The sequence below is a fragment of the Solanum pennellii genome, chromosome 7 (assembly GCF_001406875.1).
Source record: "Solanum pennellii chromosome 7, SPENNV200".
Taxonomy (NCBI): domain Eukaryota; kingdom Viridiplantae; phylum Streptophyta; class Magnoliopsida; order Solanales; family Solanaceae; genus Solanum; species Solanum pennellii.
Genome location: NC_028643.1, coordinates 62,385,553 through 62,402,588, shown reverse-complemented (window position 1 = coordinate 62,402,588; position 17,036 = coordinate 62,385,553). Strand labels below are relative to the sequence as shown.

At 30.1% G+C, this 17,036-nt stretch overlaps 1 protein-coding gene across 1 annotated transcript; it reads right to left on the bottom strand.

Moving 5' to 3' along the window:
• Positions 1–15,630: 15,630 nt before the first annotated feature.
• Positions 15,631–16,819, bottom strand: LOC107025395 (protein BIG GRAIN 1-like A). The gene has a single exon (XM_015226186.2). The coding sequence runs from the start codon at positions 16,802–16,804 to the stop codon at positions 15,758–15,760; it is 1,047 nt and encodes a 348-aa protein (XP_015081672.2). The 5' UTR covers positions 16,805–16,819; the 3' UTR covers positions 15,631–15,757.
• Positions 16,820–17,036: the final 217 nt, after the last annotated feature.

Sequence of the window (17,036 nt, the reverse complement as noted above, 5' to 3'; positions counted from 1 at the left end):
GAAGACCATAGAAAAATAACATTGTCCGACAATTATCTACGTTGTCCCGATTACATAAAATAGAAAATCTCATAATAATTTAAGGGTATAATTAGAAAGAAGCTTTTTGTGGAGTTGAGTTGGAAAACAATGAACAAAGTACTTGATAAAAAAATATACCCTACATTTCTAATTTCAGCACTATTAATTCCTTCATTACTAATATCTATGTTACTAACTTTTATGTTATTTATTTTTCTACCAAATGACCCCTATATGCATTATTTTTAGCCAAGCTAGTTGTAAACGCACTGTAAATGGTACAACGTATCAAGCGTAAATAAATAAATTTAAAATCCACTATATTAAATGAGTTTTACTAAAACATTAAATTCAACCCCATAAAACTCCATTCTCATAGATTTAGGAGATAAGCCTACAACCCATTTGGATAGGCCTAGTTATAACTTTACGACTTACGAGTTCTTTAAAGGAAAAAAAAAAGTCAGCATGAAGTCAAGATTTCAAACAAAAGGCTTTTGATTTTGTAATTTATTATTGTTTTCACCTAAAATAAATATTTAAGAATATTTTTTATTTTATCAAAATAATACAAAATTATTTTAATTTAATAACATCTAAAATAAATCAATTCAAACAAGTTCCTCGCTGAAGGCTATAATTATTCCAAATAAATTAACTTTTTTGCTTTTTCTAGGCCAGGAAATTTTGACATCCCAACATTAACTCAACTAGGTACGTACATATTTGTATATCTTTATTTTTTCTTAGAAAAACTTCGAACAATAAGGGTGTACTTGTTACAAAAGAAAATACTTATAAAAAAATAAGTAATCTTCTTATTTATCTCTAATAAAATATATTGTTTGAAAATATTTTATACACTATGAGGATGACTGATGAGCGTGGGGTGACGGAGGTTAGTACTACGGGGGTGGGTTGAAGGATGGTAAATGAGAAAACGACAATTAATATGATCTTATATCATTTAGAATACTTGTTTTCTTTATTTCTATTAAATGAATTATTTTTTTCATTTAAAAAAATATTTTTGTAAAAGAGAATTTATTCATCAAAAATTTAACAAATCAAAATGTGATGCACCTGTTAAAATTTTGTTTACATTGTTTTGTTTACACTGTAGCAATTAGTTATGCAGCTACAGTGACTTTCATGTAGTTAGTTAATTCGTTAGTGTAGTTAGTTAATACTTACTAGTTAGTTATCTCAATTAGTGTGTCTTGTAAATAATGAGTTACTCAATCTATATAAATGATTGAATTGAAGTAATTGTAGTAGATCAGAATTTCAGATATCAATAATATCTTCTTCTCCTTTTCTCTCCACATTCTGTCCAGATTCATTTCTTCAATGGTGAGTTAATAAACTCATTTTCTTCATGGTATCAGAGCGGGATTTCAATGGAGTTAAGATCTCCTCAAGACGATTGATCTTGTGTTCTTCTTCTAGACGAGTTTAGATATCTTCTAGTTTGTTGTTCGAGTTCAGATCTCTTGTAGTTTGTTGTTCTGCGCTATTATCTTCTCTTTGATTCAAAGCTTAATAATGGTTGTCTTAAGAATTGATCAAAGTGATCCTCTGTACATTGGTCAATCTGATTCATCAGGAGCTATGTTAATTCCTATCAAATTGACCGGATCTGAAAACTATGGTGTGAGGAGCAGATCTATGAGGATTGCGCTTCTAGGTAAGAGGAAATATGGTTTTGTAACTGGTGCTTGTACCAAGGCTCTATACAAGGATGAGCTGCATAAGCAGCGGGAGACCTCCAATGCCATCGTTTTATCATGGCTGATGAACATTGTCAGTGAGGAACTTTTTAGTGGTATAGTCTATGCTACAACTGCATTTTCAGTTTGGGCAGATCTCAAAAAGAGGTTCGATAAGGTCAATCTCATGAGAGTCTATCAATTGCACAAAGAGATCACAACACTTACACAAGGTACAGATTCTGTGTCACAATACTTTACTAAGCTTAGAACTCTATGGAGTGAGTATGATGTTGTAACACCACATCCTAGTTGCAATTGCCCACAGTCTAAACAGTATACAAATCATCTTGAACAATTAAGACTACTCCAGTTTTTATGTGGCTTAAATGAATCATATGATCAACCTCGTAGACAAATACTACTTAAAGGAGTGTCACCTTCTTTGAATCAAGCATATGCTATGATCATAGAGGATGAAATACAACATTCAGCATGCTTGACCAATGTAGTTGATAAATCAGAGTCGATGGTTCTGAATGTGAATAAGACTCAAGGAAAGGAGTTTTTTAAAGGAAGAAAATGTGAGTATTGTCACTTCACTGGCCACACCAAAGACAATTGCTATAAACTGATTGGTTATCCAAGTGATTGGACTGAGGAAGAAAGCAGGTTATGGTAATAGAAGCACTACTGGTAATTCTGGTGGCTATGGAGGAGTGTCATCAACATCCAACAACCAGAAGTTTGGAGGACAACATGTTGGCAACAATGTGTCTAATGATTCCAATTCTCATGATTCATCTCAAGTAGCTTCAACTAGTCAAGGAGAAGGAGATTGAGCACACTTGACAAAGGCACAAGTATTTACTGAGAAGGAGTACAAACCAATACTAGACATGTTGAACAAATAAGAGCCAAGAAGAGTCAAAATGGCAGGTATTACAACTTGCTTAATGTCAAAAGTTGTTTCACAAGACTGGATTATAGATTCAGGAGCAACTCATCATATAACAACACACAAACAGTCACTGATAAAGAGTCATGAACTGAATAAGTCACTGAAAAATCAGGTACATTTACCTACAGGAGACAGGGTGAACATTAATCATACTGGTGAATCAGTTATATTTGATAATGAAATTGTGAGAAATGTTTTACATGTGCCAAACTTCAAGTTCAATCTGATATCAGTGTCCAAGATCACAAGGGAATTGTCCTGTTTTGTGTCATTTTATCCTGATCCCTGTGTTTTTCAGGACCTCTTCAGAGGCAAGGTGAAGGGGATTGGTAAGGAAGAAAGAGGATTATATGTGTTCAAAAGAGATTCAATAATAAAACAAAACAAAGTTGGACAATGAAAACAACAAGTAATGGCTGCAGGTATGACAGATCAAGATGTTCAGCTTTGGCATCAAAGACTTGGTCATCCCTCCCAACATGTCATGAAGCATTTAAATCTAGTTCACAGACATAACAATGAAGTACTTACTAGTTGTCATGTATGTCCTTTAGCTAAGCAAACAAGACTGGTTTCTCCTAGTAGTAATTCTAGAGCTTCTTCTTGTTTTGATATGGTTCACATGGATTTATGGGGACCATACAAGACTCCTACTCTAGAAAAGAAACATTATTTTTTGACAATAGTAGATGACTATAGTAGGTTTGTTTGGATTCACTTGTTACAGTTGAAGTCTGAAACAGTTGTAGCCATAAAAATTTTCTTCTCTATGATAAAAACTCAGTTTGGTGCACATGTTAAAGTTGTTAGATCTGAAAATGGTACTGAATTTTTTAGTTCTCAATGTATTCAACTGTTTAATGATCTAGGAATACTTCATCAAAGTAGTTGTTCACACACACCACAACAAAATGGTGTGGTGGAGAGGAAACATAGGCACATTCCTACACATAGCCAGGGCCATCAGATTTCAATCACAGTTGCCTATTAGATATTGGGGATATTGCATCAAGGTTGTTGTCTACTTGATGAATAGACTTCCTTCATCAACCATGGCAAATAAAAGTCCTTATGAGCTCATTTATTCCAAAATTCCAACACTTTCTCATCTAAAGGTTATAGGTTGCTTGTGTTATGCTTCAGTGTTACCTAAGGGTGATAAATTTGCAGAAAGAGCTATTCCCACTATATTTCTAGGCTATTCAGAATTGCAGAAGGGCTATATATTGCTTGACATCAAGTCTAGAAAGTTTATTGTGAGCAGAGATGTAGTGTTTCATGAGACTATATTCCCATTTTCTGCAAAGTACACAGATTCTAAACAAGATGTCTATGGTTCTCCATTAGAGGTTATTGATACTCCTATTCCTGATTATGAGACTGATAATGCTACAAACACAGAAGTACATCCTGATGGGAATGTTGCTCATCCTACTATGCAGTATGAAGACAACACTAATACTCTTATTGAGACTGAGGTTGATGAAGTTCCTACCACTACAAATATTCCTACTCACAATCAACCAGTTAGAAATACCTTAAGGAACATTAAAGAACATGTTTGGATGAAAGATTATGCAGGGAATAAACAAAGTAGCACTAGACATCCAATTGCCAACTCTCTTGGTTATGACAGAGTTACACCTTGTTGCAAAGTTTTCTTGAGCAAGTTATCAGAGTGCGTTGAACAAAAACACTTCCATCAAGCTATTAAAGATGAGATGGATTCAGGCTATGCAACAAAAGATCAAAGCTCTAGAAGACAGCAACACCTAGACAGTAGTTGAATTACCTAAAGGGATGCATACTGTAGGTTCTAAATAGATTTACATAATAAAATACAAGGCAAGTGGTGAGGTGGAAATATTCAAGGCCAAGTAAGTAACTAAGGGATACAGTCATCAGGAAGGACTAAACTATCATGATACATTTTCACCAGTTGCAAAAATGGTGACAGTCAGATGTGTGATTTCCTTAGCTGTTTCAAAGGGTTGGTATATGTCACAAATGGATGTCTAAAATGCTTTCCTTCAAGGAGATATAGATGAGGAAGTATAATGGAAATGCCTGAGGGTTTCAAGAAATCAGGGGAGAACAAAGTATGCAGGTTGCTTAAGTCATTATATGGGCTTAAACAAGCATCCAGACAATGAAATTTGAAGTTTACTAATGCTTTGGTGACTACTGGATTCACTCAAAGTGTTCATGATTATTCCTTATTTACTTTAAAGAAAGGTGCAGAGATTGTGATCATCCTAGTTTATGTTGATTATTTGCTCATCACTGGGAGTGACACACAAATGATCACTGAAGCAAAGGAGAATTTACATAGACAACTCAAATTGAAGGATCTTGGTGAACTCAGGTTCTTCCTTGGTATTGAGGTATTAAGATCATAATAAGGGGTAATTTTGAATCAAAGGAAATACATCTTGGAACTCATCTCTGGAGCAGGCCTACCAGGTGCTAAACCTGCTTCTACTCCTATTGAGCCTAATGTGATATTAACATCCTTAGAATATGATCTAGCAAATGGTCATACTGGAGATGAAGTGCTTCAAGACATTACAGCTTATCAAAGGGTAGTTGGGAAACTACTATATGCCACTATCACCAGACCATATATTAGCTATACTGTACAAAATCTAAGTCAGTTCATGCAATCTCCTAAGAAGTCACATTGGGAAGCATCAATTAGACTGATTAAGTACCTAAAGGGTACAGTTGGTCAAGGAGTCTGGCTACAATCTAAACCTGCTGCAACTGTCATGTTGGTGTGATTCTGATTGGGTTGCCTGCCCAAATACTACGAGGTCCATTACAAGATATGTGGTTAAGTTTGGAGACTCATTAGTGTTGTGGAAATCCAAGAAACAACAGACTATTTTCAGAAGTTCAGCTGAAGCTGAATACAGAAGCATGGCTTCATTTGTATCTGAAGTCACTTGGCTATTGGGATTGTTTAGTGAACTCGGTGTGAAGATTCATATGCCTATTACTATATTTAGTGACAGCAAATCAGCCGTACAACTAGCAGCAAATCCACTTTTTCATGAAAGAATAAAACACATCGAAATTGACTGTCACTTTATCAGAGACAAAATCAAAGCAGGAACAATCGACACTGCCTATGTCCACACACAGCAGCAACTTGCAGACTTACTAACAAAAGGGTTGAGTCAAGCTCAGCACTCATACCTTTTAGGCAAGCTTTGTGTGCTTAATATTTTGCACCCTTCAGCTTGAGGGGTGTGTTAAAATTCTGTTGACATTGTTTTGTTTACACTGTAGCAATTAGTTATACAGCTACAGTAACTTTCATGTAGTTAGTTAATTCGTTAGTGTAGTTAGTTAATACTTACTAGTTAGTTAGCTCAATTAGTGTGTCATTTAAATAATTAGTTACTCAATCTATATAAATGATTGAATTGAAGTAATTGTAGTAGATCAGAATTTCAGAAATCAATAATATTTTCTTCTCCCTTTCTCTCCACATTCTGTCCAGATTCATTTCTTCAATGGTGAGTTAATAAACTCATTTTCTTCAGCACCTTTACACTATGTTTGGATCATTGTTGTTATTCATTATTTTATAATGTATTGTATTGTATTATATTATATTGTATGATAGACATTAGTCTGACTAGATTGTATTGTTTGTCGTTGTTAAATAATATTTTTGTTGTTTAGTTTGTCTATCTGACATTCTATTGTAATTTATAAATTTACTAAAATATCTTTAATTATTCTAAGTACTAAAATTATCAATGATTACTAATAAAATAACAGTATTATCATGCATATTTCTTTATTTAATATGAAAATAACATAAAATTATATTATCAATTATAACTATATTATAAATATTATTATCATGTTTGTATCTAGATTTATTTGATTATATTAAAAAATCATATAAAGTAATATGTTGAAAGAGACAAAAGCAAGATAAAAACCGAGAAGAACATATGCTTAAAAAAAGAACGAAAAAACAAACTAGAAGGAGACAGAGCAATGTAGTAGTGTTGGGTAGGAGGTTTGAGTGAGATTAAATAATATAGAGTAAAAAGTAAAATAATATTATGAAAACATTAAGTAAGAATATAATTGGATAAAAAATTAATTAATAATGAAAATACACAAAATGGGGTGTTCTATAAAATGAGGATTTTCATTGTTACGTAACAATAGAATTTACAGTACAATATATTTTAAGTAACAAACATCGTATGTATAATAACAATATAATACAATGGATAGCAATGATATAAACAGAGTACTAAACTTAATTTAAATGTGAATATATAGTATATTTTCTATGAAATAAGCAAAAGACCTCTTATAAAATTGTCTAGAACAACAATTTGTTGAACCGATTAATTTTCATATTTATAGTCGCGCTTAACAAACATACAATATCAAACAATTCTAGTTTGACAATTAATGAGACTTACTATTCCTCTCAAACAACCATGTTTTTCATCAAGACTTATTGTGGTTGTGGACTTGTAGTGATTGAGATATTCTGTTGTTAAATGAATATTTTGCTAATCATGATTGAAACTATTTCATTACTTAACTCAACCTACCAAAAAGTGTTGTAATATTTGATTTATCCATCTTTTTTTAATATTCCATCTACTTAAATTTATATGTTCTATTTTCCTCAAACATCGCATATGACATATTTTTTTAGAACAACAAAATTTAAATAAAAATTAGTAGATTATATTATTTTTAATATAACGTGGCATGACACAAAAAGTTTAGTGTCTAAACAAATGATGAAACACAAAGAATATGGTTGAAAAGTAACATGAAAATTGAATAGTGTAGTATAGGTAAATATCCAAATAGTGAATTTTAAGGAGGGTGGTTTAATAATTAAGAGTGGGAAAGGCAAGGATTAAAATAATGGTTAAAGTGATTCCATTTTATATATGCACTTGATAATTATTTATTGCGTGAGTTTGACATAAACATCTCTCACTTTATATCCTCAGTAAATAATTACAATATTTGGTTACCCGAATCAAATCATAATTTACCTTGTTTTGCAATTTGTCTGTTTGGAATTTTGTTTATTTTTTTGGTTCAAAAGGATATTTTATTCATTACTAAGTAGCATATATAATACATTTTAGAGGTACTTATACTGTTGGGGAAATAATTGAAAATTTCACAATGATAATATAATACAATATTAACAAAATAATTGTCCTGAAAATAGATAAATATTATTATAATGACATATATTATTAATGCAAAAAATTAATACTTAAGTCATGCTCGATCCTAATAGAAGGAGCTATTAGAATTGACACTTTTAAAATTCACAAAGGGTGGTGACCTATATTTACTAAACTAGAATTCACACTTTTAAAATTCTAAAAAGAAATCCTTTAAATGATCTAATTTGTTGTCTTCAATTTATTCAAAATCATGAAAATTGGATCCAAATTAGGTCAATAAAAATATTTTCAAAATTTTATAACACCTAGGAGTTGAAGACAACACTTGATCAACTCAAAATAGCACTCGGACCTATGTATAGTATGCCCCTCATTGCCAAGTTTTAATGACAAGTGTTAAGGAAAAAATTTAATTGAAATTTGATTAAACTTCGCAAAAAGAACTAATATACAATTAATTTTGAGTATCGGTTGGAATATATAGAACATCATCAAGATTTAATGTTTTATCAAATATAATAACTAACTTCTGTCAATGCGATATGTAGAAATATTTTAATCATTATCTATAATAACTTCTTCAAGACCTTGGTACCTGAAATGAATACTCAAGTTATGAAGATCAGTTGTAAAATGATATATGATATTACTATTTATTAATCAATTTTGTGACGATAAAGTTTTTGCTAAATTGAAACTTTGTTGCCACTATTACTCCTAGGAGGTGGACAAACACATGTAATATGACTCTTACTTTCAATTAAATAAATTCGAACATTATCTGGATTTTGAGATTGAGTAGAATTGATATGAATCGAGTTATGAAATTCACGATTTAAGATGGTTGAATCCTTCATTTGAGAAATGTCCACGACCTTGGCTTTTGCCACATCCACATATGGTAGAAAAGGAACTCTGAGTATATAGTGTTGTAGGTGCAATAACAGTTAAGGACTTCATTCCTTTTCAATTGTCGTTCTTTATTCAAAACATTTTATACAATGTATCAAATATAATTTTCTCTTGACATGATTCAAGAAATCTGGAAAAAGGACGATAGAAAAGTCCTAGTCCAACAAGAAAACATTTTACCAGGTCATTATCGTGAATAGAATGTTACGGTACGGCAACCAACTTTTCTACTATTGCCTTTGTTTTTGTTTTTTTTACATATTAACTGACTCAATATTAGCATTGTCACGATGCTAAAATATGTCTTGAATTCACAAATATATCTTGAAACATGTGCAACAATAAGTTTGTCCCAACCTACATGAATGAGCAATCAACGCTCTGACCTAACTAAGGCAGGATACCTTCTTAAAAAAAATAAGCAACAATCCATCTTAGAATAAATTGATTTTCATGCAATCAAAATTGTATACGCGTACATTGATCTTGATATTGATATCATTCAAGAAATGTGTTGACATCTATATAGTACCATTAATATGATAATTCAAGTCACTTGCATATATCATAAGCATAAATTATGTCTTAGATAATAAAAAGGACTCAAAGATATATATGAGTTTTACAAATGAAAATTTGACCTTATCAATTTTTGACATGTCATTTTTTTTCTATGCTTTTACACAGAAAGGATTCATATAAATCAAGATGTGCAAAATTTAGAGACGATGCAATAGTAGATTTTCTAATTTAAAAATACTTACACGTCTTTTTTTAAAAAGTTGAATCCTAACAAACAATAAATCTATACAAATACATATTCAATCAAACTCCTACATGACATACCCTTACACAGTTACACTACCTTCTCATCCACTTTTAAAATCCTGAGCAAATACTTTGTGGGCTGGCATTAAAATATTTTGGACTTTTTATTTTTATTTTTATTTTCATTATTCATTTGCATATTCCAACAGAATGGCCATATTTTTTAGGTTAATTATGTGTAGGGGACGGTGCTAGGTTGGTGTAGAACATGATCTACAAGTTTTGATTGTTTAGTATACTTATTTGTCAATGTTTATTTGAACACTTTTTAGTCATGTTGTGTCATGTGGTCATGAAAACTTGTAAAAAAAACATAAGCACATTGATACACTGTTGGGATCTATAGTTGTCTCTTAACTCAACAACATAAAATAAACACACTACAAAAAAAATTAATGAATTACATGTGAAATTGGTTGTCAATTTATCGTTAATAACCCATAATTAATAAATTTATTTGTTGCTTATTCCTATTTTTAGAGAAAGTATTTTGGAAGAAAGAGTAGCGGGTAGCTAGAGATTTTATATACTAGGTGAAAAGATTATATTAAAAAATAATTAGTTATTACTATTGTTGATTAGTGGATTTTTATAAAATTATGTAATTTAAATTGTAATCAGAAACATTTCTTTTAGAGAAATATGGAGATATATAATTTATCAATGTAGTACCATAAAATATTCCGATATATCTATGACCAACTGGTCCCTCCACAAAAAGTATGATTTATACCTACAAGTTATAAAAATTATTAAAAATATATGTACGTTTTGTATTATTATTTTATTATGAACTTGTTCCGTTAAAAACAATCTAATAAGTTATAACATAATTGATAACAATCAACAAAAAAAAATAACATTAAAGGCAAGAGCAATACATTAATCACATACTCATACTTACAATTGACTCAGAATGATGACCTATTAAAGACAAAATGTTCTTTTTTTTGCCACAATCTATATAGATCGCAGAAAGGAATAGTTATTAGTTATTCATGAAGTAACTTAGTAGATAAATATTAGTTGAAATTATTAAATGATGGATATATTTTATAAAATATAAAAAATTTGAGGCAATTTTTTAACTTTTTTCAAAATTTTAAATATTAGAACTTAGTACAAATGCTAACTTTTTTCATATTTGAAAACTTGTGGTATTTGATAAAATATATTTACAAGTAATAACAAATTATATACTCAAACACTGATTTTTTTCCAAATATATTTAGGACCAAACGGATCTAATAGTCAGCCGTTTATTCTAAATCAATTCAATGTACGTCTTATTCTGTTCATTGGTCAATTTGTGCTGATCTTTATAAACACATATTGTGATTGACACTATTCATCAATTTATATTCCCCTCATATCTTGAAAACCATTGTACTATGACACTATTATTAATATGTTGAGGAGGGGAGAGTTGAAACTTAACAACAACACAAATTAGTAAAGCAATGTTCTAAAAAATTATACTTTGCATGTTATTTTAAATAAATCAAATCAAATAATAAACAAGAAATATTTCACCATAACTAATGTCAATCTAATTAAGAGTCTGTTTGGATTGATTTTTGGTTTTAAATTTATAAGTCAAAAATCATAAATTAGAAATTTTAACTTCTGATTTTGACTTATTTTTATCATTTTATCTTAATGCCAGAAGTTTATAAACACTTTTTACATTTGTCCAAACATTCCAAAAATATTTAAAAACTATTTTAACTTTAAAATATTTAAAATAAGTCAAACCAAACAGATACTAACATTAACTTTAAAATAACTACTTTCTCTTGAAAAAACATTTGCAAGATAAATGATTAAATGGTGAAATCACCAATATAATTAGAAAATAGAAAAAAAAAGATATTCTTAAATGCTACTTATTTTGTGGCTTAATTAAATTCCGAAAATAAAATTATTAGTTATTCTTTCGTTTATTCGTGGAGAGACTCAATTATCTTAAAAAAAAACATAATAACATGTCCCTAAATCAAACAAGTTTTTATTTAGGTTTCTTGTACTATTATCATTCTTGTTCTAACAATATATTCGATGCACAAATCCAAACCTGATTTTATAATTAAAAATAAAAAAAATTTATTCATCTCGTCAAATTCTTTAATGATAAAGCTATATGTATATGCATAACATTATCACTAAACATATGTGAATCCACCTATAGTCAGAGGCGGATCTATACTTGCAAATGAGATTGCATGTTCTTTTGTTAATTTCAAAATAATATGTGTATATATGTATTCATTCTAAGGTTCAAATCAACTAAAGTCCTTTTTTACTATTTTTATTTTAAGCTTAGCTTGATAATATTAATACACATAAAATTTTTAAATATAAATAAATAATATTGATGTACCCAAAATTTCAAATGTTAAATTATTTACCTCCTCTTATTTTATTATAAGAACAAGTGAGAAAAGAGTGACAAGCCACTCATCTTAATTTTAAAAAAGGTGAACCACCCTCAATACTTATAAAGAAAAGGATTGAGGCAGATTGGTGGGATATTGAAAAAAGCAAAAGTTTGGAGATCTACTTTTTAACTTTGCTTGCAAAAGTTCTAGTTTTGCATGTGCGCCATAATGCCTCTATTTTGACTTCTGTCATCCCCTTTTCATAACCACTATCTATTTCAAAATTATAATTTCAACATTTTGTATTTATGATGAAAATTTTCAAGTATAATTTAAGTTCTGTATCAAAATATGAAATTCATATTTGTATCCGGTAAACAAGTGGTCTGAACACGTGTCAACAATTGTGATGGAGTAAAAAAATTATAACAAAAAGTTTCTATAAATAACACAATAAATGATTTTTTTAAAAAGAAAAATCAGTAAGATTTGAGCACACGAGTATTAACTTATTCCAAGCATATGAAATTAATGAGCTATAATAATTTTTTGCATTATGGATGTCCATAAGATGCTATTTACTCCATTTTACTTATATATATACAATTTTTTTTATAAAGAGTGTCCAATTGAACATCCTGACCATCATGTAGGAAACAATTTTGTAACCAAGAGAAGGAGAGTTTGTGAACTAATCGAGCATATGAAGAAAGTTAAGTTTATATCTCAACGACATTGACCAAAATGACAGATATATTAGATCTTATAATACAAATAGTTAAAGTATGATAGAGGAATATTGATTGTTATCACTAACGATATTTTCACGTGGACAACTTCTATTATGTATAGTACTTTAGAGTTTGAGCAAAGTTTTTTTATTGACTTATGCTTTATTTTTATTAATCTATAAATTAAATTTTTGATACACTTGTTGGTCATATGTATCCCAAGAAATACAAATATACAATAATAACACTTTTAGATTCTTATGCTCCAAATTTTCCTTGTTCATCAAAGTCTTTGTCTTACATTTGTTTGCTTTATTATTAGTATAACTTTGTTTTTATTATCTATTAAAATTGCAATATTCAATTGTTTATGATTAAACCTTAATTACGAATTAGACTTTATATAAATTTAACTGTATCGTTTTACGGACAAACAATATTTATATTAGTTTTGTGTTGGAGTAGACCACAGTATCTTTCATGCTTCTCTTGTTGTTGGGCATAAACAAGACAAACCTTAACAGCTACAAATATCACCTACCTTGTGAACATATAGTCTAATTAATAACACTGTTTTTATAGGCAATAATTGATTGACAACCTTCTCTTGGAACAGTTCAATGTAACCTAATCACTTAACTTAAATCCTTAACAATTTAATAATATGCTTGCTTAGTAATTAAAAATTTACCCATGTTGGTGGCTATATATGATTTTTTTTTCCTTTTGATTTTCTATTCGGTATTCGATAAATTTAAATTGTATATTGCAGAATTAATTTTGAGATGATGCTTCCAACAAGATTAGTTTCATACCCATAATTCAAATATAAGATCTGAATTATCTGATGAAGAATGAAGAAATCTCATAATTGCACCAGAATACATATTGTTTATATATATATATATATATATATATATATATAGAAATAGTATCAATGATTGTCTCATCTCATACCATCTAAACGAATGTCACAATATGGGCATAGCCCTTTCATCAATTCAACAAGACCATGTATAGGTAATTAAAAATTACAATATATCAAATAACAAGGAAAGAATGATAGAGTCAATAAGCTCATAAAAAAACAAAACTAGAAGATGGCATTGCCCTTGAAAGTTGACGACCTAACCCACTTGGATAAAAGGAAGAATTCAAGACTTCAACAATATCGCCTTCCAAACTCTTCAACGACCACAACCTAAAATTTTTGGGACAAGGGGAGAAAACGGGGTTAGTACTCCACATTAACAAAGTATGAGATCTTATGCACATACACAAGAAAAACATACTAAAAGGGACTTTTTATAAAAGCATATCATTCTACCCCTTATAGGAGCCTAATGCAAAGTCAAGAAAGTCATATTAATCAACCAAACAAGCTTACTATCTCAACAAGTAATACTTTTCCCAACACACTNAATATATATTTCCCCAATCATATTTTCTTTATAACAATGTGTGTTAGGTACAAAAGAAAATGTGTTTCATAAAAAATGTTTTTTCTAATAAGTGTTTTCCTAGAAAATAAATTGTTATTTTTTACATATATTTTTAATCAACATACATAATATATTACCCTATGAATATTTATATACTCATGCAAACAGAAAGAGAGTGAAAGTGAGGTGAATAGAGGTGTTGGGGTTGGTTGATGAACCTCAATATTTAACTATATTTGGTGTCTAATACACATATTATGATGATATGATTAAAATTAAATTTACGTATTGCAGAATCTGTTTTTTAACACTTTCAACATAATATTAATTCATTTTCAAAAGATAAATTCGAAAATCTCTAAATTAGAAATTAAGAAATTTTAATCATCCCACTATGACTCTGTTATGATGTATTTTAAATTTGTGTTTGATCATACTTGGTGTACTCCTTTAAGGACTCAATTTTCCACACCTACTCATCCCCTATGAATTCTAAAGAGAGACAACATCATAAAATATGGTCTACTTTGTTATCAAAGATCTTTACTGCCTTTGAAAGATGTCACTTTTGGACTTCCACATCTCTTCTTTCTTGATGGAATCAAAAAGTTGTTAAAATATGACATTTTGGCATTCTAGCTTTTTAAATCATTTCCAAACAGTGACATTATATCAACATTAAATTAATTATAATAACCTAATATATACAGTAATACCCAAATGTAACATCTCAAAAAAAGTGAATAAAAGAAATCATTTTTCTTCAATCTAAAGATACATATTCTTATCACCATCATTACACCTCGTGAGGAAGCCACTTTATTTGTAAGGAACTTATAATCATCTTCAAATGGATCTTAATTAGGACATGTTCTCTTAATCATTTGATTTAAGAGTTAATTTCCATATCAAGGTTTGTTTCCTCTGAAAGTAACCTAACCTCATGGATAATAATATGCTCTAAATCTAATCATAGGGCTAACACTAGATTTGGAACTACTCTTTTGAAATCAAAGAGTTTCATAGACTAGCCTACTACATGATATTGTTAGTAGAGGTGGATCTAAAACGAGTTCTGCAAGTGCAAGAACTCACATTACTTTCAACTCGAAATACGTAAATCAAAATTTGCACATATAGTAAAATTATACTTATTTTGAATTTACTGAGTCTAGATTCTAGATCTGCCTCTAATTATCAATTTTTATGCCCTTCACTACTATTCCAATTAGCCTTTCTTGTTTTTTATAAAAAAAAATTCTTACTTGATTTCCGATAGCTCAACTAATTCATATATCCACTTTGGTAGTAGAACGCCTATCGATGACGACTTCATATTCAAAACTTGAACTTGAAATTATCATTTGGTCAAGAATGAAGGAATACTTAGTGCTCACTGTGAGCCTTTATGTTAGTTAGTAAAGCCATAGTTGTAATCCATTAATGAAGAAGAAAATAAGGCAAAGTCAGTCTAAAATATGATACAAAGATGGAGGGAAAAACTAGTACAAGAAGACAAAAAAGTAATAACTCAAATTTTGAAGTGTTTAACATTGATGATGCTCTAATGAAATGTTACATGATCACATAACTAATCCCCTAGCAATAGCTTGATTCATTTTAAAACTAGTAGTTCCATAGACAGGTAAACCATCTCTATTTGCATGAACATGACCAATCATGCCTATGTTTTCAAGTTCAAAAAGATCAGAACTTGCACAACTCCTACCATCATCTTCGTCTTCGTCTTGGTAAAATCCTCTGTATTGATGCTTTGGTTCTTCATTCTTGTATATGCTTTTGTGGCCACATGGTTGACAATCTTCATCAACAATTACAGTAACAGGGCAAAATCTCACTGATCTTTTCGATTTATTACTTGTCGAAGTCGAAGGAGGGGTTTTGTTTAAGCAAGATGATGTTGTCATAGTAGTTGAATCATTCACTGATCTTGATTTCCTGACTGAACTCCAGTCCTCTTGATGGTTTTTCTTGATGTTTTTCGAATTGAATATCGAATTTAGAAAGTTTGCTATTTTCCCACCTGGTGAAATAGGTTGTTTCACCATCTTCAAGGCTCTTGATTTTGTCCTCATGAACCTTCCTCCTCCTTCACATTTTGGAGTTTTAGTCTCTGTAGAGAATGTAACAACCTTGTCTGGTCTTGGGACTTGTGTTGTTGTTTTTGGCAATGTATTGATGGATCTTGACTCTGTTTCTGAAGATGAAAACATGCTTGACTCTGTTGATGAAGTTGAATCTGAACTGAAGTGTCCTGAACTTTGACTATATTTGTAACTTTCCATCCATTTCTCAATCAATATTGCACGTCGAAGGCTTACAATTTCTTCTTCCTTCTTGTTGCTCTTTCTATTTGGGACTTGTTGATGTTTTTCTTCTTCTTCTTTGGATTCGTCAATTGAATGATAAATAGATTCCAATAAAGATGAAGAAAACGATGGCGTCTTACGCCTTTGTTGAAGTCGTATTATTGGCTTTTCCCATGAAGACATTTTCTTTTTCTTCTTTTTCTCTCTTCTCTGGATCAAATGAGAAAGAGCCAAAATGTGTTGAGGGGAAATGGGGACTTGTTGGTTGATGCAACTGACTAGCAAGTAAGGCGATGGCATTTATATAAATAAAAATTAGGGAATCTGGTAAGCACTTATTCATTCTTAATTACAGGTCAGATTAGAAAGCGTTTTACATTTGGATTTGATCAAGTAATTACTTTTTTATCCTTTCATTAAATATAGAGGCATCTTTATTAGGAAACGTTTTACCTAATATGAGATTTTTCGATCTAAATTTAAATTTAATAAAGCAATATGAATAGATACCAAACAAAAACAATTGGCCAAA